The sequence below is a fragment of the Physella acuta genome, unplaced genomic scaffold, assembly GCF_028476545.2.
Source record: "Physella acuta isolate Inbredline_101_S28 unplaced genomic scaffold, ASM2847654v3 ptg000560l, whole genome shotgun sequence".
Classification (NCBI taxonomy): domain Eukaryota; kingdom Metazoa; phylum Mollusca; class Gastropoda; family Physidae; genus Physella; species Physella acuta.
This window is the reverse complement of record NW_026732079.1, coordinates 696,717-723,257: the sequence shown is the minus strand read 5'-3', so window position 1 is coordinate 723,257 and position 26,541 is coordinate 696,717. Positions and strand designations below refer to the sequence as shown.

Here is a 26,541-nt window from a genome sequence, read left to right as displayed (position 1 = left end):
CATTTATACATATATATACATATATAGGCCTATATATATTCATGTAACAGCTACTCATCTGTCTATGTTTAAGTTGACTAAAAAATGTAATTTCAATTGCAGCTGAATGCAAAAGGTGAAGCTACATTTGAACTGAGCACTAAACAGCTGCTGGACTTGACCAAATCGTCCCATTACTCCCCCGCATCCCTTGACTGGCAGACATTCAAGATAGTGGCTAATGTCACAGAGGATAGCACTGGGCGGGTTCAGTCTGCCACAGCAAGCGTACAGTACTACAACAGCCCAGTCAGTGCGCAGTTCCTTGAAATATCACCTAGCAGTTTTAAACCTGGACTTTTGTACACTGGATATGTAAGTTAGTTTAGTTAGAAATAAGAGGCAAAATATATCAAATGGTGTTGCCTAAAATTATCTGAATTACTGAAATATTAAGTGATAATTTTGAAGTATATATACAATAAAACATGCACATGCACATGCACATGCAAATGCACATACACATACACAGACACATGCACAGACTATATAAATAAATAAATAAATAAATAAATAAATAAATAAATAAATATATATATATATATATATATATATATATATATATATATATATATATATATATATATATATATATATATATATATATATATATAATTGTACTTTAAAAGCTAAGCCCTTCTAAGTAGTTCTAGTTTGCAATTTTAGTAACATTATCATTGTATTTCCAAGCTCATGAGTATATCTATAATGTTAGTATACTTTGGTCAATGAACATAATCAGACTAAAAGTATGTTATATTACTAGATAAGTCTAGGGTGGTGGGTGATGTTATTCATAATATTTATTTATTTTATAATCAAATATAACCAATTTATGGCTAGACCATAACATATTGTTAACTTAAGGATCAGTCGGTAAAATAAAAACACGAAAAGTTTAAATAGCAGGACTGTTGTGTTATAGTATTTGGATGTTTGCAGCTGGAGGTCAAGAAGCGAGATGGGGCCCTGCTGTCCACTGAGGAGGCCAAACAGGTGAAAGTGTTTTTTAATGTAACCTACGAGGTCAAGCTGACCAAGGAAGAACTGGATGAGAAATACAACAGGTCGACCAGCACAGAATCACCTGACAATACCACCTCAGATGCTGCTGCCAAATGTTAGTAGACCATTGTTTTTTACCTGCTCTTGTTACATGTTTGTTTTACCTGATCTACTTACCTTTTCTTCTTCTTCTTCGTTCTTAATTTTTAGTGTTGGAAGGGATTGAGCCTTATCTGCCAGACGGTTGAACTCGAGACTTTTTTTTTTACTTACCTTTTAATTTACCTGTTTTTCTGTATCCATTCATTTTATGTAATCTACACACCTGTTATTTTTATTTGATCTACTAACCTATTAGTTTAACTTAACCTAAACTACTTGACTGTCAGTTTTACGTCTGCTTTTTTTAACTGCTCGACTTGCAAGATATATTAAACTGTTATTCATTTGTTATTCATGTTAACCTATGTACTTGACCTACTTACATGTTCCACATATAAAACTACTTTCATGGTCTTTATCCATATCAACTGATAGTATTTTATTTATATTAAACAAGTAATTTTTTAAAATCCTGTTTGTTTGTCTTTGTTGACAGGAATTACTAAATCCTAACATATAAACAATACTGATTAGCTGTTTAAAAATAAAACTGTTATCATATACGCCTACATAATAATCTATTTATAAAATATTTTGCTTTACAGTTGTCGGCCGCCCATACATACCATATTACTCTGAGACCAAAACAAAAATATTGACACTCAGCGACCCGCTTAGGGCCCTCCCAGAAACTGGATGGATAACCTTGACCTTCAATGTCCCTGAAGAGGCTGCCAGTGTGAACATCGAAGCTCAGCTCCAGCAACCGTTCACTGATCAAAGCTACAGGTATTTGAGCAAGGCTGGGTCACCTTCCAACTCGTATCTCCAGCTCCAAGTTGCCACGGGGAAGCCCAAGGTCAGTATTTACTTTACTAGGGTCATAAAATGTAACTAAAAGTCAATCTTTACTAGTGTCATAAAATGTAACTAAAAGTCAATATTTACTTTACTAGGGTCATAAAATGTAACTAAAAGTCAATCTTTACTTTACTAGGGTCATAAAATGTAACTAAAAGTCAATCTTTACTTTACTAGGGTCATAAAATGTAACTAAAAGTCAATATTTACTTTACTAGGGTCATAAACTGTAACTAAAAGTCAATCTTTACTTTACTAGGGTCATAAAATGTAACTAAAAGTCAATCTTTACTTTACTAGGGTCATAAAATGTAACTAAAAGTCAATCTTTACTTTACTAGGGTCATAAAATGTAACTAAAAGTCAATCTTTACTTTACTAGGGTCATAAAATGTAACTAAAAGTCAATCTTTACTTTACTAGGGTCATAACATGTAACTAAAAGTCAATATTTACTTTACTAGGGTCATAAAATGTAACTAAAAGTCAATATTTACTTTACTAGGGTCATAAACTGTAACTAAAAGTCAATCTTTACTTTACTAGGGTCATAAAATGTAACTAAAAGTCAATATTTACTTTACTAGTGTCATAAAATTTAACTAATTTCTAATACTACTTGCTATTATTTCTATAAATTTGCAAGGTTTATGAGCTGATGGTCTACTAGGGACATAAATTTACCTTTATGAACCTGTCAGAACTTGGGGCAAGTGAAGTAGAGTTCACCTGTTTTTTGTGAACTAAGCATATGAAGGGAAAGTGTACTCAGCACTATGCCCAGCCACTTTTACATTCCCGAATTGTCAGTCAGGTACTTGTCACAGCTGGTTGGGCTCAGAAACATTCTTGAGACTTTGGGTTAGCAGTCACATGTACTACCACCCAACCACACAGCCCATGCTTGGGTTATAAATGTGGAATTAAATTAATTGACTGTTTCATAATTCTATTTGTATACCCCAACTCTATCCACCATGTTCAGAAATGGTACTCTTTTCACATGAGAGTTTAGCAAAGAAGCATAACTCTGCAAGATAAATGTTACTGCGTAAAGAAGGGGCAACATGAACATTTGTAATTTCAATAACAAAGTATAAGATTAAATTATAGTTTATGTTCATTAGGTTTAATGATCAAAAAGTAATTTTTTCAAAGGAAATATTTTAAACGAGCCGACCCGCTGCGTATCATACGCCGCTATTTAGTTGTTTTTTTTTTCTACTTTTCAGTAATTTATAATTTGTGAATTCGACAGTACCAATGCTGCCATTGAAAATATTTGCTTAAAAACACTAACCCCCCCTGCCCCCCCACGTGAAAGCAGCCTCCTATTAGTTACCTCCTCTAAGTTTAAAATCGTTTCAAACTCAATTATCTGCCCCTAATAGCCGTCACCAAACCCGTCTCTATGATTGTAAAATGTAAACAGAGTGAACACCGCTCACCAGATCATGTGGGGGTGGGGTGGGGGTGGTAGTGATAGTGATAGAGAGGAAGAGAGGGGACTGCAAAGGCGCGCTTGCAGCTTGTTTTCTAACTGATCCCAGAAGAGAATTATATATATAGATTTTGTTTAGAGAGAAGTTTATTTTATTTTGCAGGTTGGAGATCAAATTACTGTAACTGCAGAGGCAACTGAGTTGATAAAAAATTTAAATTACCAGGTAGGAATTCACAAATTCAGGATTGTAGCTGTTTTCAGATAAAAAAAGTTTCCAGATATTCAACTTTAAAAACTCATTTTAATATATCTTTACCAATAAAACCATATTTTTCTGTTTGATAAGCTTTACTACATTAATAAAGTCTTTGCTGTGTCTTATGTAACTATAACTATAACCTAAACCTAAAACTTTAACTCTTGTCCCAAAGCTTATCTCAATCTAGCTAAATTTAAGCCAGAAATTAGCCCTTCAATCAAATACTTACTAAACATAGACTCCAACCAAATGGTGTTTATTTAATAAACTTTTAGTATTTCAAAACACAACAAATCCATATTGGGTTAATTTGATCAACTTTTAATTTTCCCAAAGAAATCAAATTAGTTCGTTATATTGAAACTTTGTGTACTTTTTGTTGCATAGGTTTACTCCAAAGGAAAGCTGGTGACCTCTGGGGTTGCTGACTCTGCCAGTCCAGATGGGTCAAAGGTTATAACCTTTCAGTTCACTGTGACCCAAGAGATGGCACCAAAGTTGAACCTAATTGTGTTTTACCTCAGGAAGGACAACTCTGAGTTTGTGGCGGATGAGATTTCTCTCAGTGTCGATGGATTGTTCCAGAAGAAGGTAAGATTTGTGAGGCTCACAAATACAGAGGCAGAGTGGGCTTGACCCAGTACCCAAAAAAATTTTAAGCCCCGAAAAATTGTCTCTAATCTATAACAAAATACACATATTATTTATAAATAAACCTATAGTACCCACAAGGGGGTTTAAGACAAAGTTTAGAAATACCCAACACCATCCTTTCTCTCTCTGCATGAACTTGGTCATTGATAACTTTAAGATGCTGCTGTTGAACAATTATGAAAAGATTTTCCTTTACTTCTAGACAGACTGTTATGAATCATATTTCTGTGTACTGAATGGGTATGAGAGTATGTGTGTTGGGGAATGATTTATATTAATAAAAATTATAAATATTTTATATATAGCTGATACATTTGCCTGTTTTAATTTTTTTAAACTGTATAATTAACTATCTTTATTTAGGTGAATGTAAAATTTACCTACGTTTATTCAGGTGAATGTAAAATTTACCTATGTTTATTCAGGTAAATGTAAGATTTACCTATGTTTATTCAAGTGAACGTAAGATTTACCTTTGTTTACTCAGGTGAATGTAAGATTTACCTATGTTTATTCAGGTGAATGTTAGATTTACCTGTCTATACCTCTATACTCAGGTGAATGTAAGATTTACCTATGTTTATTCAGGTGAACGTAAAATTTACCTATGTTTATTCAGGTGAACATAAGATTTAGCAAAGAAAAAGTGGAGCCAGGTGAAGATGTTGACCTGATAGTAGAAGGTGAACCCAACTCTATTGTCTACTTGAATGTCAAAGATCTGAAGGTGGATCTACTCAAGTCAGGGAATGACATCACTCAGGATAGGGTAAGTTCTTACACCCTCATGTTTGTGTACACAAATCTGTGTTGGTCTACATATATGATTAGCAGAAAAAATACATTGATTTTAGCTACTAACATTTAAAAAAAAACTTAACCTGATAAATTCATTTTTTTTTAAATTTAGCATGCTAAATGTGATTTTGCACAATCAAATGCTTGGTCTATGCTCATGATACTAATTAACAAGATAAAACTGGCTTGGATAATTATGTTTATACAAAAATAATTACTTTTATATAGATAGACCTTCATTATTTATCATAAGCTACTAAAGTAACCTCTGTTTTCTTACATGAATGAATAATCCAGAGTTGTCATTTATCAAAGTGTACCACAATTAATTGACAAGAGTGCTTGTCCTGGGAGCCAACTATATAGTCAATATAGATAACTATTTATCTTTCACTGTATTAAAAGGCAAGAGAAAACAATTCCAAAATCGGAGTTGAGATCGATCCTGTCCAGCTGTTGTTCTTAAGGTCCATCAGATTTTAGACAACCTGTTTTGATTGATTCCTAGAATTAAAAACTATTATGTGTATATAAGTCAAGGTAATCATATTTCAAACGGCCTTGATCTTTGATTCCTAGACATAAAACACCATTATGTGTATATAAGTCAAGGTAATCATATTTCAAACTATAATAGATTGACGACAGAAGCCTGTGGTTGTATATAACACATTTATTGGGTCTAACTACATCACGATGGTAACACACAGAGAGGACGGAAGGAAGTACACAAGGGACATCACTCAAGATAACAATATTATAAATATAACTAATACAGAAGAGTGCGTTCCCTTGACCTCACAATTAACTCAATCTATTACATCCCTTTACCCTTAGAACACAATAACACATCTCTCAATAGAACAATTGATAGTATCCTAAAATCACCAATTATATTGTAACATGAACACTATGGTAGATTACATCCTTACAAACAATGCACAATATGCTACAACATAATCAAAATACAAAACAATGATGTCAAAGTCCTTTTGACCTTTAAAATCATAGGTCTAACTTATTTGGGACTTTGATTGTCCTGCTTGACCTTCTCAGTGGCTTCTGATTTGGTGACTCAAGATTCTGACCATCTGGATTCTCTATCTCAGGAGGTCTAGGATTTAAATCATTAACTCCAGAATTTACATTTTCTGACTCCAGACAACTTGGTTCACTCATATCAACAGAACTTGGTTGTGGAACAAACTGAGTTGGTGTGAACTGATCAGACTTGGTGGGATTGATAGATTCACACTTATTATCTGCACAAGTTATTTTTAACTGGTCTGCATGTCTACGGACAATAAGTCCATCATTTGTTTTTACTTTATAAGACACAGGTCCTGTACATTGAACAATTTGACCTGGTATCCATTTTTCCTTTCTCCCATAATTTCTTAGATACACATTATCATTAACTGCAAATTCTCTTTCAATGGATGATTTGTCATGATTTACTTTTTGTGTATGTTGATGTTGGGAAACAGACCTTTGAACAGTTGGATGTAGTAGGTCAAGATGAGTTTTAATTTTCCTACCACATAGCAATTCACATGGTGCAACACCTGTTGTTATATGAGGAGTTGTGCGGTATTTGGTTAAGAACCTGTTTACTCTTTCTCTAAGAGAAAACTTGTTACCGGTATTCATTTTTACCATAGCGGTTTTGAATATGCCTACCGCTCTTTCAGCCAAACCATTCCCAGCAGGATGATAGGGGGATGTGGTTATATGCTCAATACCATTTGCCACACAAAACAGTTTAAACTCATGAGCTGTGAAACTAGGCCCATTATCTGAAACAATTTGATCTGGTAATCCATGAGTTGAAAATATTTCCTTCAGTTCTATAATGGTATCATTTGCAGTGATTGTGTTCATGATTTTAACTTCTAACCATTTAGAATGTGAATCAATAACAATTAAGAACATTTTGTTCATGAAAGGTCCTGCGAAATCTATATGTATACGTTTCCATGGTTCGATTGGCCAGTCCCAGTTTTGCAAAGGTGCTGTAGCTGGTTGATTTGAATGTTGTGCACAGCTTGAACAAAGTTTTACATATTTTTCAATATCAGCATCCATATGTGGCCACCAGAACCATGATCTTGCTAGACTCTTCATTTTGGAAGAACCAAGATGAGTATCATGTAAAGTTCTTAAAACTTCTTTTTGTAACATTTTGGGGATAATTACTCTTGACCCCCATAGTATACATCCATCTTCTAGACTTAACTCTGTTTTTCTTATTTTATATGGCTTTAAGTCATCATTCACAGACTCTTCAGGCCAACCATTCTTACAGTACTCATATACTTTTATTAAGCACTCATCTTTTTGTGTTTCTCTCTTAATATCATTCACATTTATATTGGAGTTATCCATGATAGTGAAGAGAACAAATACATCTTCTGGTACATAGCTCAGGCTCTGGTTTTTTAAAGGTAATCTACTAAGACTATCTGCACTATTCTCAGATCCAGGTTTGTATTTCAATTCGTAATTGTATGCAGTTAGTGTGATAGCCCATCTTTGAATTCTTGGTGAGGCATGCTCAGGTAGGGTTTTGTTTTCTCCAAATAAACCTAGCAATGGTTTATGATCTGTAAAGATGGTGAACTTCCTACCAAACAGAAACTTATGAAATTTCTTAACACCAAAAATGATGCCTAAGCCTTCCCTATCTAACTGAGAATAATTTTTCTCAGCCTGATTCAAAGATCTACTGGCAAAAGCAATGGGTCTGTCACCCTTCTCATCCATGTGGGACAAGACTGCTCCTACACCATCTGGTGAAGCATCACATGTCAATACAAGTCTTTTCCCTGGGTCATAGTGAGTTAGTAAGGTGTCAGAAGACAAAGCCTCTTTTGCTGTATTAAAAGCAGCTTCTTGTTGTTTACCCCAGTGCCAAGTTGCATTTTTCTGTAGCAGCTTGTACAGTGGTGATAGTTTACCAGACAGATTTCCTATGAACTTTGCATAGTAATTTATCAAGCCCAAAAAAAGCTCTTAGTTGTTGGGTATTTTCAGATTTGGGTGCTTCTTTAATGGCTTTTGTTTTCTCAGGTTGAGGTCTGATGCCTTGCTTGCTTAATATATAACCAAGAAAACTAATTTCTGTCAACATGAATTGACATTTATCTTTGTTTATCTTTAAACCTTTTTCACCAACAATTTTTAATACTTTATCAAGTGTTTTAAGATGTTCAGTGTCATTCTTACCAGTTATGTACACATTGTCAAAGTACACACAAACATTTGGAATATCCTTAAAAATACTGTCCATGACAGCTTGGAAAATTCCAGGGCTAGATGATATGCCAAAACATAGTCTTTCATATTGGTAGAGTCCTTTATGTGTGTTTATTGTCGTATAGACTTTTGAATCTGGATGCAGTTCTAGTTGAGTGTAAGCATGACTAAAGTCTAATTCAGTGAATTTGTCTCCTCCTGCCAAATTCAAAGAAATTTCCTCAATGTTAGGTATAGGGTACCTATTTAGCTCTATTTGCTTATTCAGTGTAGTTTTATAATCTCCACAAATTCTTATAGAACCATCCTTCTTTAACACTGGCACAATGGGTGTCGCCCAATCGGAATAGTCTACCTTCTTTATGATGCCATTAGATTCCAATCTACTTAGCTCATTTTCAATTTTGTTCCTCATTGCATAAGGTGGAACTCTAGCTTTGCAGTATCTTGGATTTGTATCTTTAATGCTTAACTTCACTGTTCTATCATTTAGTAAACCTGAGTTACCAAAAACACATTTATTTTCAGATATAACTTTATCTAGTGAAGTAAGACTAGATTCTTTTACATTCTTCAATGAACAAATACTCTCCCAATTTAACTTAAGATCACTTAACCAGTTCCTACCTAGTAATGGCGGTCCATTTCCTTCAACCACAAGAAGAGGAAGTTTAACACTTTGACCATTATAACTTACATGAACCATACACTCTCCTATTACCGGAACCTTGTCACCAGTGTATGTTGTTAGACACTTGTGACACGGCTGTAGAGACACTGATCCTCCTGTGACAGCGTCAAAATCTTTCTTTGTGATGACTGTTAGTGATGCTCCAGTGTCAAGTTGGAAGCTGATGCTCTTACCGTTTATATAAACTGGTACATTGATGGGAGCATGACTTATTGATTTCACAGAGAACAGGTTGAAATCCGGCTGCGAATCAGTTTGAGCATTTTCACAGGTAGAGTGGTTCATTGGTTGGGTTAGGTAGTCTTGGTGAGAGTTAACATAGTGCTGCCTTTGGTTGCGGTACTGTCTTGACTGGCTAGATTTAGCAACAGACGAAGACTTTGCGAAGCAGGCCTTGGCAATGTGACCTTGCTTACTGCACTTATAACAAGTTGCAGACTTGAACTTGCACCGATGAGATGCATGGGGACCTTTGCATCGATGACATTTTTGATAATTATTACTAGATTTAGATCTAGGATTTGAACGAGCAGGGTGTTTAGCATAAGTTGGAATGCTCTGATGGGGTTGATGTTTATTGACTAACCTGCTGTTTACTGCATGGATCTCTGAAGGTGCTAAAGATCTCGCCGCATCTGATGACTGCTGGAATGACATTGCAAGTTGTATTGCTTTTTCCAATTTTAGATCTGACTCGAGCAGCAACTTTCTTTGAATATCAGGGCTGTTTACACCTGTCACAAACTTTTCACATAATCTGTCAGACAGCGTTTCTCCAAATTCACAGAATCTACTTAAATGACGTAAAGCAGCAACATATTCTGATATTGACTCGTTTGGTTGACGAGTCCTACTGTCAAATCTAGCTCTACATAAAAACTTTGATGGGGTAGGCGCATGGTGGTCTGTTAGCAATTTGCTCAGCTCGTTAAAGCTCTTGGTAGTTAGACTAGCTGGTGCGCATAAGTCTTTTAGTAGCCTAAATTGTTGAGGCCCTATGACTGTTAACAAAACAGCTCTCTTTTTGGCTTCTATCGTCACGTCGTTAGCTTCTAGGTAAAAGCTTAACCTCTCTAGGTAATCTTGAATGATTTCATCATTCGCATCAAATTCTTTTATTTGGCCATACAGCGCCATAATTCTAGAAATAATTAGCTAATAAGCTCTAGCAAACCTCTTTTTTGCGTAAGTAGGTGCTCTTTCTAGTAGATGTTTATCCTTCGTCGCCAATTATAATAGATTGACGACAGAAGCCTGTGGTTGTATATAACACATTTATTGGGTCTAACTACATCACGATGGTAACACACAGAGAGGACGGAAGGAAGTACACAAGGGACATCACTCAAGATAACAATATTATAAATATAACTAATACAGAAGAGTGCGTTCCCTTGACCTCACAATTAACTCAATCTATTACACAAACGGCCTTGATCTTTGATTCCTAGACATAAAACACCATTATGTGTTTATAAGTCAAGGTAATCATATTTCAAACGGCCTTGATCTTTGATTCCTAGACATAAAACACCATTATGTGTATATAAGTCAAGAAAATCATATTTCAAATGGCCAGTGATCTTTGATTTCTAGAATTAAAACACCATTATGTGTATATAAGTCAAGGTAATCATATTTCAAACGACCTTGATCTTTGATTCCTAGAATTAAAACACCATTATGTGTATGTAAGTCAAGAAAATCATATTTCAAACTGCCTATGATCTTTGATTCGTAGAATTAAAAAACCATCATGTGTATATGAGACATAGTAATCTGATTTCAAACGACCTTGATCTTTGATTCCTACAGGTACAAGAGGATATGGCAGGTTATGACGGTGGAAACTTTTTTGGATACTGGCGCTACATGTTCATGTGTGGGTGGCCATCACGCTCCAGTGGCACAGATGCTGCCAGTGTTTTTCAGGTATTTTAATCTTTTCACTGGTCGGGCGGGTAAGCACATGGTTGCTAACCTGAAAGTTCTCAGTTCAAAACCTCAGGCAGATAAGGCTTGTTAACCAGGGACAGCAACCTAGGAGAGAAAACACCCAAATCAAACAGGAATTGAGCCTCGTAGGTGATAGGATTACCAAATATGGTTTCCTTTTGGTAGCTCCTGTGACACTGCTGATCAAAGTTGTATCCTATAGGTATAACGTCTTGTCCCTTGGGCCTATCAGCTGTATGGGGGGGGGGGGGGTTGGTCTGATACAAGGGCAACATCTGACCCCTCTCATCATACTGCATAAACCTTGTGCTCAGATGCCTTATTATCCAATGGTCTTTTATAATATAGAGCCGGATATATTTATAATGTTTCATATTTCATTCCAATCATATTACAATATAATGTGTTCTGAACTTCATGCGATGCTTATTATAATATATAATGTAATATATAATTGTATTTTAACATGCTCCATAATACATACAGATCATATTTAATGCACATGGCTAACATTATTATATTGTTTCTAGATTTTTCAATGTATGGTTTCATTTTAGTAGGTCTATTCATTGTTAATTCACAATTATGATTACCATCATTTTTTTATTTTATTTTCTGTAGGAAGCCAATGTTATTATGCTTACCTTAATTTTTTAAATTTTATTTTCTGTAGGAAGCTAATGTTATTATGATTACCTTAATTTTTTATTTTATTTTCTTTAGGAAGCTAATGTTATTATGCTTACCATCATTTTTTAATTTAATTTTCTGTAGGAAGCCAATGTTATTATGCTTGCCATCATTTTTTTTATTTTATTTTCTGTAGGAAGCCAATGTTATTATGATTACTGATGGACTTGTTTATGAGAAACCATTTGGTAAGTACGATTCCTAAACAGACAATTCTGTACTTTTCAACTTTTCAACCTTCATTTTGGAAATATAAGTTAATTTATAGTTTATCACAAGCATCATTTTTTTAATAAATTTGCCCTAGGCCATTTCTATTTTATTTTCAGTACTCCTGTTTAAAAAAATCTAGCAGTTCAGTTGTTTTTTTTAAATTATCTTCAAATAATGTTGTTATTCTTTTGTTTTTTAAAACAAATTTTTATTTTTATCCTAAAATGTGAAAGCATATAAATCTAATTCTATGTACATTGAAAAGTTTGAATAATTCACCCAATCACTTTCTATAAGGCTTCAAATAAATTTGCAAATTTCTCAAAAATAATTGCAATGAATCAATTTATGTAGTCTGTATAAAAATGTAGCAAAATACAACTCAAGGTGCAAACTGATTAGAAATTATTAACAATCCATTCAAGAATATTTAACTTAAAAATGTGTTACATATAAGGAGGACGGTTCCCTGTTATGTATATGGCTGCAGCTGCCCCTGCCCCTGAAAAGACAGCGTCCCAGTCATCTTTCCAGCCTGCTAAAAATGTTAGAAAATTTTTCCCAGAAAACTGGATTTGGGATTCCCTTATTGCATCGTAGGTTATTTATAGTGTCGGCCTAATTTTAAGGCTCTGAAACCTGGTGGATGGGTTCTTGCATATTTGAATGGGGATTTGGGTATTTTTATGTTGGTGATTGGTACTATGGGTTTTAATTTTTTGTTTCTACTAATTGGTGAATGAAGCATGTGTGTATCTAAAAAGCTTTTGAAAAAAAAGTTCTATTTATTGCCCTGAGATTTGTAGCCACACTGTGACCAACTACATGGAGAAAAAATTTGAGGTAAATTTATCTTTGTTTATGGAGAAGTTATGCACCATATTTTGATTGGCTCATAGATGACAGATACTACTCAATGATGGATAAGGCTGGTGGAGCTCCTAATGCAGATGCACCTGAGTCAAATGATAACTTCCAGCCAGCTGCCGTCGTAAGAAAATTTTTTCCAGAGACTTGGTTGTGGGATTCTGCTCCAGTACAGTAGGTCATAGTTTTTATTATGAAAGATTTAATAATTGTCTTTGGTTATGGCTTATAGAGTACAGTTTATTTGAAGGGTTAGTATTAGATTAAAAAAAATTACTAATATTATCGTTTTTCTATTAGTGAAAGTGATTACTAAAATATCCCAACTAATACTTTAACCAGCATATTTTGTAAAGGTATATTCAATGTTTACAAGCATGAGCAAAGTTTATCACTGCTTTTTATTCAGCCTTGCTGCCTATATTTATCTAATCATGTAAACAATATATTGAGTAGCCAATCCTAAATATTTTAAGGTGTTACTGGTAAATTTTATCTTTAGGCTATCTATGAAATGAAAAAAAAAAAAATTAATTAAAAAAGAAATTAAAACAAAAATATTTTAATCACTTTGACTTCATTATTTTTTGTGACAGTTTTCTATACTACTTTTTCAAAACAAATATTTTTTAGGATGTTCTTACAAATATTTTTTTTTTTAAAACGACAAGTTAAAACTCCACTTCTTAAATTTATGTATTTCTGTATCCATTAAATAATTTGAAAATGTATTATTTTATAATATTTTTCTCACAGGCCAAATGGGCAAGTAAAAATGTCCTTAAAATCACCAGACACAATCACATCCTGGGTGGCAACAGTGTTCAGCACTCATGAACAATATGGCCTCTCTGTGGCCAACTCTTCTGCAAAGGTAACCAAAATGTTCATCATCGTAAAGACATTTTTAATGTTTCCTTATCAGTGTCTAACAAGGCATGTAATGTAAGTAAGTAAAGCTCCCTTTCCAGAACAATTGATCCATATGGCAGATGAAGTAGAGTCCATATGTTTCTTACCTCAGCATATAAAGGGACAGTATGGTCAGCACTATGCCCAGTCATCTTTACTTTTCCTAAAACAAGTCAGGTATCCATCATAGCTGGGTGTAGACTGTGTTCTACAGTCTGAAGTCCACTCTGAGATCTGAACTCAAGACCCTCCATCCCACTGAAGGCATGAAGAGTATCCTAAATATAAAGATTCAAATTTACACATATTTTGATCAAATTTAAAAAAAAAACCTACCTAATTATAAAACCAAATTATTGTTACATTTGTGTTGCTCAACATCAGCTAGGCATAATTCTGACCACATTATTCATTTATATTCTAACATCACAAAAACAAATGAATTGCATTTTGTTAGTCCCATGGACTGTCTGGCCAGGAAGAAAACAATGTTTTAAATATTGTTTAATCCAAGCACTTGCTTGACTTTTGACTTAGTCCTCTTTGCTCCTTATGGAGCATAGGGCCTCCACCATTTCCTTCCATTTCTTCCTATCCTCGGCTATTAATTTTGACATCTCCCAAGACATCCCTGTTGGCTTCAGTTTTTCAAGCACTTGCTTAACGCAACTAAATATTTAAGCGTAGATTATATCTGCGGGTTAAAGAACATTTTCTATGCAACATAAAAATTTAGAGCTTGCAAAAAAATTGTGTTAACTTTTTATTGGCCTATATTTAACCCCAATAATTTATGAAGCTTTACAGGAAGGCTAAATCCCACAGATGTTCATGTTTCTGTTACTAAAAAACAAATGTTAGCGTGTACTATATTGATTACACTCATGTCAACTATTTTTTTCAGCTGACAACTTTCCGCAATATGTTTATCAGTGTTGACTTGCCTGTGTCTATAGTTAGGAATGAGGACATCTGTATCACAGTGACTGTGTTTTGTTACGCCCCTGGAGAAACTCCGGTAACCACTACTAAAGTGTTATCTGTTTTATGAAGATTAAAGTAAATTTTAATTAAACATTTTAATACTTTATGTTACCTAGCAGTAAAATTTAAATTAAAACTTTTAATACTTTATGTTCCCTAGAAGTAAAATTTAAATTAAAACTTTTAATACTTTATGTTCCCTAGAAGTAAATTTTTAATTAAAACTTTTAATACTTTATGTTCCCTAGAAGTAAAATTTTAATTAAAACTTTTAATACTTTATGTTACCTAGCAGTAAAATTTAAATTAAAACTTTTAATACTTTATGTTCCCTAGAAGTAAAATTTTAATTAAAACTTTTAATACTTTATGTTCCCTAGAAGTAAAATTTTAATTAAAACTTGTAATACTTTATGTTCCCTAGAAGTAAAATTTTAATTAAAACTTTTAATACTTTGTTTCCTAGCAGTTGGTAAACCAAACTATGAATGATCATGCTTGTATTATATAACATGAAAGGGTTAGCAGTTGGTTTAATTTTTTGGGGGGAAGTGATATAGAACTGTTAGCTAATTTTTTATTTCTTTATTGTTATTTATGTAAAATTTTAAATGTAAAAAAATGATCAGATGATTCAGTTGACATCTGATTCTGTTGCTTACACACTTTTTAAAACCCAGTCTAAGATTCTGCCATTGTTTCTAATAATCCGCTAACAAACAATATTTTATAAAATAATTTGATTTAGATAATCTAATCCCAAATTCACAAAATGGTGAGCTTTGGATGGAAGGTCCATTTAGTTGCTATAGATTTTGTAAAGTGGTTTTATACCCTGAGAGCATATCTAGCATAAACTCAATCTTAATAAGACACTGTATTGTACAAGCAACTATATATCCCTAAAAATAAAGAGTAAAATTTTACAATTACTCTGACAGCCACTATGATATACTTAAAAATCTACCTTCTGAACATATTTTACAGCTGATGTAGAGTATTTCAATTTTATACTGTTTTATTTTGTGTCCTGTTTAAAACACAACCAACGTTAGGATTGTATAGGCCATAGATGGATCTTAAACTTTATAGTTATTACTGACATTATGTTCTGCTGACATTTTAAAGAAATTTTATTTGTAGATTTTGTTGACATTTCAATGGCAATGTTGGTTGAGGTTTTACTGACATTAAATGTCAATTTTGGTTGCATGTCCTGTGAGATATAAATGTCATTGTTGGGTGCAGATCCTGTGACATTTAAATGTCATTGTTGGTTTCAGGTTCTGCTGACATTAGAAAAGAGCAACAGCTTCAGCAACATCCATGTGACACGGGATGGTGACCAAATCATTCTGTCAAAACAGAGCATCAACTACTCCTACTTTATGGGATATGTGAGTTTCTAGTCTCTATTAGAGTATCAACTACTCCTACTTTATGGGCTATGTGAGTCTTGTCTCTATTTATAGGATATGTGAGTGTTGTCTCTATTAAAGCATCAACTAATCCTATTCATGGGATATGTGAGTGTCCCATATCTCTATTTTCTAGTATATGTGAGTCTTGTCTCTATTAGAGCATCAACTAATCCTATTCATGGGATATGTGAGTCTTGTCTCTGTTATAGCATCAACTAATACTATTCATGGGATATGTGAGTGTCTCATATCTCTATTTTCTAGTATATGAGTGGCCAGCCTTTTTTTCTGATATATGAAGTGTATTGCTCAACTTTCAGACTGAAATATGCCAACCTTTTTTGCACAGTTTTCTTAGGCTAAGGGCCTACTATATGAGCAATCCCATTACTCATAATGCTAATTGCTATTGCAAATAACTTAAATCTAACTTAAATCCTAAGCTCTTCCAAACAAATTTGCGTCATGTATTTCCTTTTTTATTACAACATGCTGTTATTATCACATAACATAGATAAAAAAAAAATTCCTTTTGTTTTTTTTCCTTTTAGCTGTCACAGAATGATGCAGCATCCATGAAATATTGTTTAACACCACTGGTCATTGGGGAAGTCCCTCTCAAATTTAGTGCTCTAACTAACATTGATGGTCTAAGTGATGCAGTGGAGCTTAATCTCACTGTAAAGGTATTGCAACAATATTAAATAAAGATATTGCAACAATATTAGATAAAAGTATTGCAACAGTATTTGATAAAAGTATTGCAACAATATTAGATTAAGGTATCGCAACAATATAAATAAAGTTATTGCAACAATATTAGATAAAGGTATTGCAACAATATTAAATAAAGGTATTGCAACAATATTAAATAAAGGTATTGCAACAATATTAAATAAAGGTATTGCAACAATATCAAATAAACATATTGCAACAATAAAGATATTTCACCAATATTTAATAAAGATATTTCAACAACATTTAATAAAGGTATTGCAAGAATATTAAATAAAGGTAATGCAACAATATAAAGTTATTGCAACAATATTCAATAAAGGTGTTGCAATATTATTAACTTGGATACAGATATTGCAACAATACTAACTTGAGTAAAGATAGTACATCAATATTTAGTAAAAGTTTTTCAACAATATAAACTTTACTACACCAATATTAACTTGAGTAAAGATATTGCAACAATGTTAATTTAGGAAATTGCAACAATATTTTATAAACTTATATAAAGGCATTGCAAGAATATAAATTGAAGTAAAAAAAAATAAAGCCAGTTTTAAAATATCAACTGCACAAAATTTATAGCAGAATATGCCTTAACATAATGGTATTACCAAAATATTACCTTAAGTTTATTCAGTATTACCTACAAGCATTTGTATCTAATATATAAAGCTCAGTTCTGTATGTAATGCATTTGTATGTCGTTGGAATTGTACGAATTTAAGTGTTAGAAAATTATCGTGCGCATTTGTCTAAATTTATGAGCTAAAAAATTACTATTGAAAGTGTTGGGAAATAATTTTCATTTTTCAAATTATAGTAATAATTGTCGGCATGTTCATTAAACACAAGTTTTAAAAAAAATATCATCTTTTACAAAAATTCTAATTATGTCTTTATTTAGTCCTATAGCACTTACTTCCCTTTGATAAATTAGGAAAAACACAATTACTTCCCTTTATAAAACCATTGCATTCCGTGAAAATAATTTACTTTTTAATTACTTTGTTTTGGTGTTGGGAAAAAAAATAATTACATAATTAGCGGGGATTGATCAAGTGCAAATGTTGTAGGTATTTTACGGATAAGCTTGGAGTATTAAAATTGTTTATTGAATTGAAACAGGCGCGTTCGTTTAAGTGAGTGCAAAAGACTGTGAATAAGTTGGGGTACTATAGTCGTTCATTAAGCTAAAACAGGTGATTCCGCCCCGGGCGTTTATGTTCGCGTTAGTGTTTTCTTTGTGTTTAGGTGGGTTTGCGTTAGTGGTTGCGTTTTGATTTGGTTCGTTTTTGTTCTTTCTTTTTTCGTTTTTGTTTGTGTTTTTTTTTTTTTGGGTTTGTATTTGTGTTTTTGGTTGGTTTTGCGTTTGGATTTGGTTTGTTTTCGTTTGCTTTTTCGTTGTTTTTTTTTGTTGGTATTGGTGTTTGTGGTTGGGTTTGTTGTTAGGTTTTTGTTTTCGTTTGCATTTGTAATTGTGTTAGCGTTATGTTTGCGTTTTGTTGTTTTTGGTTGGTTGTGGTTTGGGTGGGCAATGCCGGGTTTATGATGATTACTAAACACACAGGTAATGGTCTTTAACAGAAAGGTTTTTCACAGAAGCCAGAGCAGGGCCTGGCCGGGACGGCTAGTACTTTATATAATAAGAAAATGATAGTCTATATAATATGCAATATAAAAATAATTGTTCTATATGTAAAATCTGAAAAATCACTGAAAAATATGTAGAAAAAGGATGTAATGCTTGACTGAATACTTTTCTATTAATCCCCAGCCTGAAGGTGTCCCTAGGTCAACAAGCTATTCTCACCTTGTTGACCTCTCAAAAGGTTCATGGGACATGAATTTTCCTATTGCATATCCTACATCTTCTGTCACGGATTCACAGAGAATTACAGTAAACCTTGCCGGTAAGCAGATCCTATATTCTTTAAAGTTTGCTGCTACAAATTACCATTCTCTTTAATTAATATGTATTTTAATTTCCATGGTCATTAAATGTTTTAAATAATTTACTTTAAATTAGATATATATTTTAACCAAGCTATTACCATTGATATAGGCTTGTTTTAAAAATTATGTGATGTTAGAGAATGTATTAATTTGTAGAAAGATTTTAAGTTTTCCAATCGCCAAAAATGTTTTAAGTAATTCACTTTAAAGTAGACATAGATTTTAACAAGTGTCGTAATCATTGATAAAGACTTGTTTCAAATATTACCTGCATATATTGAATGTATTAATTTGAAGAAAGATTTTAAGTTTTCCAGCCAAAAGTGTCTCTTTTGAAAGTCTGATGCAGACTCAGGGGTTTTGTCAATATGAGAGGATAAAGTATGACCAATTGTTTCTGACACTAAAAAAATTATACTAGAATTTACAAACTTAAAATCTTTCTTCTTCTTTTTTATTCTTAATTTTTAATGTTGGAAGGGATTCACCCTAACACATTGTTAATTATTACGTGTCAACTTATGTGCCATTGACTCAGATTTCAGCCTTTTTTTTCTTTTTGGGTTTGCTTCCATAGCCGTTGTCTAATCCAAGAACAAGGCAGCCTTTAATTTTAGATTTGTCTTTCCTAGAAGAGTTGCTGTCCCTAGCTATCAAGCCTCATCTGCTTGGGTGTTCTAACTTGAGACTCTTCGGTTTACCAAATATGAACTTTACTAACTCGACAACACCGACCCTTTATATTTTTTAAACCTTAATCTTCAACTTTAAAACATTTTTTAATAATATTTTTATCCTCAGGCAATTTCTTAGGATCACTTGCATCTGATGTAGGCAATCTCCTAAAAATGCCTTATGGCTGTGGTGAACAGAACATGTTAAACTTTGCACCAAATATTTACCTGTTGCAGTTTTACTACAAAATAAACAGAATTACTGATGAATTTTTAAAACGGGCAACAGATTTCATGCTTGCTGGTAAGAAACTAAACACATTAATGAGGTACATTTAATAATTTACTCTTAAAATAAAGTTGGATACATCTGTGAAAAAAATATTGAAGTAGAACATTTTTATTCCTTACTTCACTTCATGAAACAATGTTCTATATTCATATATTAATTGTTTGATGACAAATGTTGCCTTAAACTTTTCTTGATATTAAGACTACATTGGCATTTAAATATGGTTGTAAAACATTTGCCTTACTATGGCATTTTATTGCTTGAAAAAAGTATGTTTCTCTTTTAAATGCTTGCTTATGAATTTAAAAAAAAATTAGGGCATTGAAAAACTTAAAAGTTCACTGATGAAACAGTTGTAACAAACTTGTAAAGGTCTATATTACTCTATATAAAAGTGATGGCATGGTCAAATGATAAAGCAATTGACTGCTATCCCAATTTGGATCTCAATACTGAGTCCAGTACTTCTCTTATAAAGAACATACATACTTTTGCTAGTGTCCACCCCTATTTAATCAGGCCCCCCCCCCCCCCAAGTTTCAAGTGTCTCCCCCTCCTTCTGGAAGAGGAAAAAATCTGAAAGAAACATTGATTGAATCCACCCAACTTTAATGGGTACCTGGCCCACATAGGAAAGTAATGGCAGCTGAGGAATAGTGCTGAACACACTATCCTTTCATATGCTGAGATCACTGAAACAGGTGAACTCTACTTCAAGTTCAAAAGTGAATGTAGGTTACTTAACATTTTTTTAAATAAATAACTTTTGATACATCAGTTCTGTCATATTATGATACCTCCTTTTCCATGGTGTTAAGGAAAATAAGTATAGATTTCAAAAGGAAGCCTAAGAATAATGAACTGATCTCTTTTAATTGATTACAAATGTGCAGGCTATCAGAAAGAAATTATGTATGAGCATGGAAGTACTGGAGGCTTCAGTACCTTTGGGAGCAGTGGTGGAAACCCGCCTAGCACTTGGTAAGTGGATTATTTTTACTATAAAGCATAATCATATTTTTTACTTTTCATTCCATTATATGCTTTTTTTAATCACATTTTTTTTTAAAGTAGTGCTACAAACTTACTTACAACTATCTGTTAAAACTCTTTAGAAATTCAATCTAAAAAACTCATTTCTGTGTAACTTTTTTAAATGGTCTACTTTATGTTATTTGATTCAGGCTAACAGCATTTGTATTGAGGAGCTTCTCTCAAGCTTATAGCCTAAATCTGGAATATGGCAATATCATTAGCATTGACAAAGACATAGTCAACAGATCTGCTCAATGGATGCTGACACAACAAAATAAAAATGGAAGTTTTACAGAATATGGAAAAGTCTTCCACAAAGAAATGCAGGTGCTCTAACAAATTTGATACCATTTTTTTATTATAAACAATAAACTTACTTTTAATCTCATTCACAATTACAACCGGTAAAGTTCTGTTAATTTTTTAGAATTTTAATAATTGATATAGCGATATTAATATTTTAATAACGAAATTTACCACTATATAAAATACATATAGCATGATTTTCTATTTCAAAGTCATTTTTTATTTCAGCTCCTTTCAGCTATGACACCTAAGTTTATATTTTTCTAATATCTTCTAACAGGGAGGTTCTGCTGAGGGGGAATCTCTGACTGCTTATTGTGTTATTGCCTTGTTTGAAGCCAGTAAGGTTTTGGATGTAGTAGACAAAACAAAGGTAATTATTTCAGCTTCAACTCCTCATCTGTGACTTAAAAGGCTCATTTGTATAAGTGTAAAATTAAAAAAAAAAAACAAGTACACTTTAAGGCTTCGCAATCCATGAAGCAGAATTTATCTGTTTCTGCGACCTCAGAATCTGAAGGAGAGTGTTGTCAGTTTGTCAGTCAGCAATATTCCCAGTCACCTTTACTTTCCCAAGGCAGTGTTTCTAGTAGACTTTTTTTCCAGGGGAGTGGGGGGGGGGGGGGGGTAACACTTGTAAAATTATATATAAAAGTCAGGTACCCATGGAACTGGGTGGACTCATGGATTAAGTATAAGTATTGACCATACTTGAGACTTTTGGCCCAGAAAATGTTTCTTTTACTGCTGCTCAACATCATAACATGTTTTTCTGTAACTGTACAAAACCATTAAAATTCCAGCTCCAGTGTTCAATTTTTAAAAAATTACTTACAGATAGAATCAGGCATTGGAAATGCTGTGACATTTTTAACCAATCAACTGGACACTGTCACAGATCCTTACACCATCTGTCTCTTGGCCTACACATTCCATCTTGTGGACAGTCCCAGCAAGCAAAAAAGTTTTGATAAAATGCAGGCTATTGCCATCTCAGGAGGTTAGATAAGGCTTTTTCCATTGCTGCAGTATTGCACTTAAATGCTTAATTGTAATCTAATACTATTTATGTAAACATTTGGTAAGGTAGGGTCAGGTATTGTGAGATTTAGTACAAGATCCATTCTATAGTTGTGGAAAAATGAAACTCAAGTACAGATCCTAAAGTAACATCAATGCATGTTACAATTACAATATAAAGTAGGGAACTGAAAATTTAAAAACAAATTCACGGTCCAATTCCTTGTATGGAAGTGACTAGGCCTATTTTAAATAATTCTTGAAAGTTTAAAAAATTTTCATGTAAAAAAATGGAATAGAAATTAGACCCACTAAAAATCTTAACCAACACTTTAAAACTTTAGGTTTATTATACAAGAATTTTTTTTTTTCCAACTTAACTTCATACCTGTTTTTTTTTTTTAATTCAGATGGTCTAAAATATTGGAAGAGGGCAGAAGTTAAGCAACCAGACAATGTATATTTCTGGTCTGCGTCTGCTGACTCTATTAGCATTGAAGCAACGGCTTATGCCCTTCTGACTTATGCAATTCGTGGCATTGGTGCAACTGAAGGAATCCCCATTGTGAGGTGGATGACAAGTAAAAAAGGTCCCAATGGGGGATTTGTTTCAACACAGGTGAGAAATGGGGGATTTGTTTCAACACAGGTGAGAAATGGGGGATTTGTTTCAGCGCAGGTGAGAAATGGGGGACTTGTTTCAATACATGTGAGAAATGGGGGATTTGTTTCAGCGCAGGTGAGAAATGGGGGACTTGTTTCAATACATGTGAGAAATGGGGGATTTGTTTCAACACAGGTGAGAAATGGGGGACTTGTTTCAATACATGTGAGAAATGGGGGATTTGTTTCAGCGCAGGTGTGAAATGGGGGATTTGTTTCGATGCAGGTAAGAAATGTGGGATTTGTTTCAACGCAGGTGAGAAATGGGGGATTTTGCCATATTAAATGAAGTTGTGTTTTATCTTAATGATGATATTAACACAACTTGGTGTTAAATTTTCTTAAAACTATTTATACTACACAGGACACAGTTACTGGCCTTCAAGCTTTGTCAAGTATCGGCAGTGTGTTGTACACAGGGGAGGATATTCCCATGACAATAACAATAAGTTACACTAATGGGGCAGGTCAGCTACAGAGTGAGGTACTTGAAGTGAACAAAAACAATGAAATGTTGCTGCAAAGTGTTAACATAAACTATATGGTGAGTGTCATTTCATTTTGATTTTGTGATGTTGTTTAGTGTTGAAAGTGTTATTAATAATCAATTTGATTTTAATTGAATATTATATTATGTTGAGTAGGCTTAATTTTTATATCATAAAGTACAGTTAAAATTGGATTGTGGAGTAGTGTTATAATAAAATAAAGTTAAACTTTGGGTTATGGAGTAGTGTTATTGTAAAGATTTGGGCTGTATTTAAGTTGCACATAATTTTTTAAAAGAATGAAGTGCCAAATTCAATTTAAGTTGTACATAATTGTTTTAGAACGAGCGGCGAAATCGATTTAAGTTGTAAATAATTGTTTTAGAATGAAGCCCCAAAATCAATTTAAGTTGTACATAATTATTTTAGAATGATGCGCCAAAATCAATTTAAGTTGTACATAATTGTTTTAGAATGACGCGCCAAAATCAATTTAAGTTGTACATTATTGTTTTAGAATGACGCGCCAAAATCAATTTAAGTTGTACATAATTGTTTTAGAATGACGCGCCAAAATCAATTTAAGTTGTACATAATTGTTTTAGAATGACGCGCCAAAATCAATTTAAGTTGTACATAATTGTTTTAGAATGAAGCGCCAAAATCAATTTAAGTTGTACATTATTGTTTTAGAATGACGCGCCAAAATCATTTAAGTTGTACATAATTGTTTTAGAATGACGCGCCAAAATCAATTTCAATAAATGCCAGGACAAACAACAACCAGAGGGGATCAAGCATGGTGATGGCTGAGGTAAGTTTGGTATAGAGGGATGGTTCAACTTTAAAGACTGACCTCTTGAAAGTTTACTAGTTTCTGACCTGTTTGAACACCGACCAAAGACTGACCTGGTGAAAGTTGAACACTGATCAATTACTGACTTGTCAAACATTGACCAATTACTGACCTGTTGAACACTGACCAATTACTGACCTGTTAGACACCGACCAATGACTGACCTGTTAAAAGTTGACCAATGACTGACCTGTTAAAAGCTGACCAATGACTGACCTCTTGAAAGCTGACCAATTACTGACCTGTTGAAAACTTATTAGTGAAGACAGATTGAATGAAGACTAGTTTTATGGAGACTTTCCTGATGCAGACAGAACTAATGATGACTGACTTAATGAATAAAGACTCATTGCAGAGGCGTAGCGACCCTTCCCGGCGCCCGGGGACAAATTTTCTATTTGCACCCCCCTCAAGCTTTCAATTTATTTTTCCAACCCATTTTGGTGCCCCCTAAGTTCGGCGCCCGGGGATATATGTCCCCCCCCCTGCCCCCCCTCTGACTTATTGAAGACTGACCTAATGTAGACATACCTAATGAAGACTGACCTAATGAAGACTGACCTTATGAAGGCTGAATAAAGACTAATTGAAGACTGACCTAAAAATAATTGACCTAATGAAGACTGGCAAACTTAAAATTAATTAAAATCTGTTCTGCAGGTTGTTCTAACTTACAATGTTAAAGAGGACACAGTGGCACAGAACTATGGCATGTCCCATGAAATTGTTACCAAGGGAAATAACTTTCAAATTATTGCTAAAATATGGACCATTTCTGAGGTATGTAGCAGATATTTTAAAAAAAAAACAGCAATGATTGGATCAAAACTATTTTTATTTACAATGCATAACAAGTTGCATAATAGTTTGAAACAATGGCTCAAATTCGTTTCAGACCATTACTTTTTAAAGTGCAAATGTGTCTCATCACACTTTCTGAATCATCTCCCTCTCAGCATCCATAGACACAAATGTCTGAATACCTTCCCCTCTCACATAGGATTTTGGCATTATTTATGGATGAACCTTATTCAAACCTTTTTTTTACCTCATAAGATTACAAGGACTTCATACTATAAAATATATTTATATCTACTAGATTAAGATTTAGATAAAGATTTTATCAAAACTTGTAAATAATCCACAGTCTGCTGGTATGAGTATCTTAGAAGTTGAAATCCCAGCCGGCTACATAACAGATTTAGATGTTTTAATTGGCAACCCTGTCATCAGTCTAGCTGAAGTAAAAGAGGACAAACTAGTTTGTTACTTTGATACTGATGTGGTAAGTGATAATTTATTTTAGGAAAACCTATACGAAACTAAGTAAACTATTTAGAGGTGTAATAGGTCATAGCTTAGGTGGTATTTTTTAAAAAGTGGTTCTTGTCAAAGCGGTTCTTGCCCGGTGTTGTATTGAACCCCAGGTGTTCAGTGGAGGTATAGACACACATCAGCCTCATATGATTTAAATCAGATTTTTCCATGCAAATGATAGAACTAGTTTTGTCACAGTGGTTGACAGTTCAACTAAATCATTGCAACAGCATGACAAAGTTATGAAGTGCACCAGACCGAGTTAGCACAAATTCCCCTCACATCAGTCAGGCACCCATTAGAGTTGGGTGTACAGGAAAATTCTTTGGACGTGCCTGGGATCCAAACTCGATTCTTTTGGTTTACCATTATGTCCTAAAACATCTGACCACGCCGTCCAATAAGAATTAATAGGTACATAATTTCAGAACTGAAACATGTTAAAAATTCTAAGGAAATTGATAAGTGCTTTTTTTTAACACTTAAAATGCGTGGAGATGATCAACTTGTAGTAGTAAAGAAACATATAGTAACTTACAAGATTTATCTTTGTTCCATTGTGTCTTTAAAAAATTGCCTTCAATTTCTCAGATAACTACTAAAGGAGTGACAGTAGCAGTTAATATGATTGCCTCTAATGCCATTTTAACAAAAGCGCTTCCAAAATCTTTAAGAATCTATGACTTTTACAATCCAGGTAAGCTTTAAATAAATCACAAATCTACACAAATGCTTCTGATTGGTTTTCCACTACTTTTTTTTAAAAACTAAATTCGGTTTTAGTTCAATTTATATTGTATTGAAACAGCTAGACATTTGTGTAGTCAACTTTTGACTTAATTGCTAATAACTGGTTAACAAACTTAACATCTGCCTCCAGGCAAAGAACTAACTCAGAAGTACACACTTAAGTCAGAGGATTTTTGCACTAAGGCACCAGATGTTGGCATCTGCCAGTTCCAGTAAACTGGTAGGCTTTTGTCATTTTAAAATGTTTTCAATATGTATACAGCATTCCATAGAATAAATTAACTGTATACAGCATTCC

At 33.4% G+C, this 26,541-nt stretch overlaps 1 protein-coding gene across 4 annotated transcripts in view; it reads left to right on the top strand.

Moving 5' to 3' along the window:
• LOC131946420 (CD109 antigen) overlaps positions 1 to 26,541 on the top strand; it is a 45,150-nt gene that overhangs the window by 17,720 nt on the left and 889 nt on the right. For 2 of the 4 annotated variants that reach the window (XM_059307169.1, XM_059307168.1), the window contains exons 11-36: positions 103 to 354; positions 982 to 1,159; positions 1,752 to 2,005; positions 3,612 to 3,674; positions 4,098 to 4,301; positions 4,984 to 5,133; positions 10,924 to 11,040; positions 11,891 to 11,942; positions 12,867 to 13,008; positions 13,591 to 13,708; positions 14,651 to 14,764; positions 16,014 to 16,127; positions 16,703 to 16,837; positions 18,664 to 18,799; positions 19,644 to 19,820; positions 20,702 to 20,789; positions 20,993 to 21,170; positions 21,430 to 21,522; positions 21,987 to 22,149; positions 22,580 to 22,788; positions 23,197 to 23,376; positions 24,057 to 24,134; positions 24,837 to 24,956; positions 25,324 to 25,461; positions 26,085 to 26,190; positions 26,374 to 26,463. In XM_059307169.1, coding sequence (XP_059163152.1) covers positions 103 to 354; positions 982 to 1,159; positions 1,752 to 2,005; positions 3,612 to 3,674; positions 4,098 to 4,301; positions 4,984 to 5,133; positions 10,924 to 11,040; positions 11,891 to 11,942; positions 12,867 to 13,008; positions 13,591 to 13,708; positions 14,651 to 14,764; positions 16,014 to 16,127; positions 16,703 to 16,837; positions 18,664 to 18,799; positions 19,644 to 19,820; positions 20,702 to 20,789; positions 20,993 to 21,170; positions 21,430 to 21,522; positions 21,987 to 22,149; positions 22,580 to 22,788; positions 23,197 to 23,376; positions 24,057 to 24,134; positions 24,837 to 24,956; positions 25,324 to 25,461; positions 26,085 to 26,190; positions 26,374 to 26,459 — 3,645 coding nt within the window. In that variant the 3' untranslated portion in view covers positions 26,460 to 26,463. Of the gene's footprint in view, positions 1 to 102; positions 355 to 981; positions 1,160 to 1,751; positions 2,006 to 3,611; positions 3,675 to 4,097; positions 4,302 to 4,983; positions 5,134 to 10,923; positions 11,041 to 11,890; positions 11,943 to 12,424; positions 12,564 to 12,866; positions 13,009 to 13,590; positions 13,709 to 14,650; positions 14,765 to 16,013; positions 16,128 to 16,702; positions 16,838 to 18,663; positions 18,800 to 19,643; positions 19,821 to 20,701; positions 20,790 to 20,992; positions 21,171 to 21,429; positions 21,523 to 21,986; positions 22,150 to 22,579; positions 22,789 to 23,196; positions 23,377 to 23,793; positions 23,833 to 24,056; positions 24,135 to 24,836; positions 24,957 to 25,323; positions 25,462 to 26,084; positions 26,191 to 26,373; positions 26,464 to 26,541 lie in introns of those variants that run through there. The other 2 variants (XM_059307170.1, XM_059307171.1) reach the window with 2 other exon arrangements.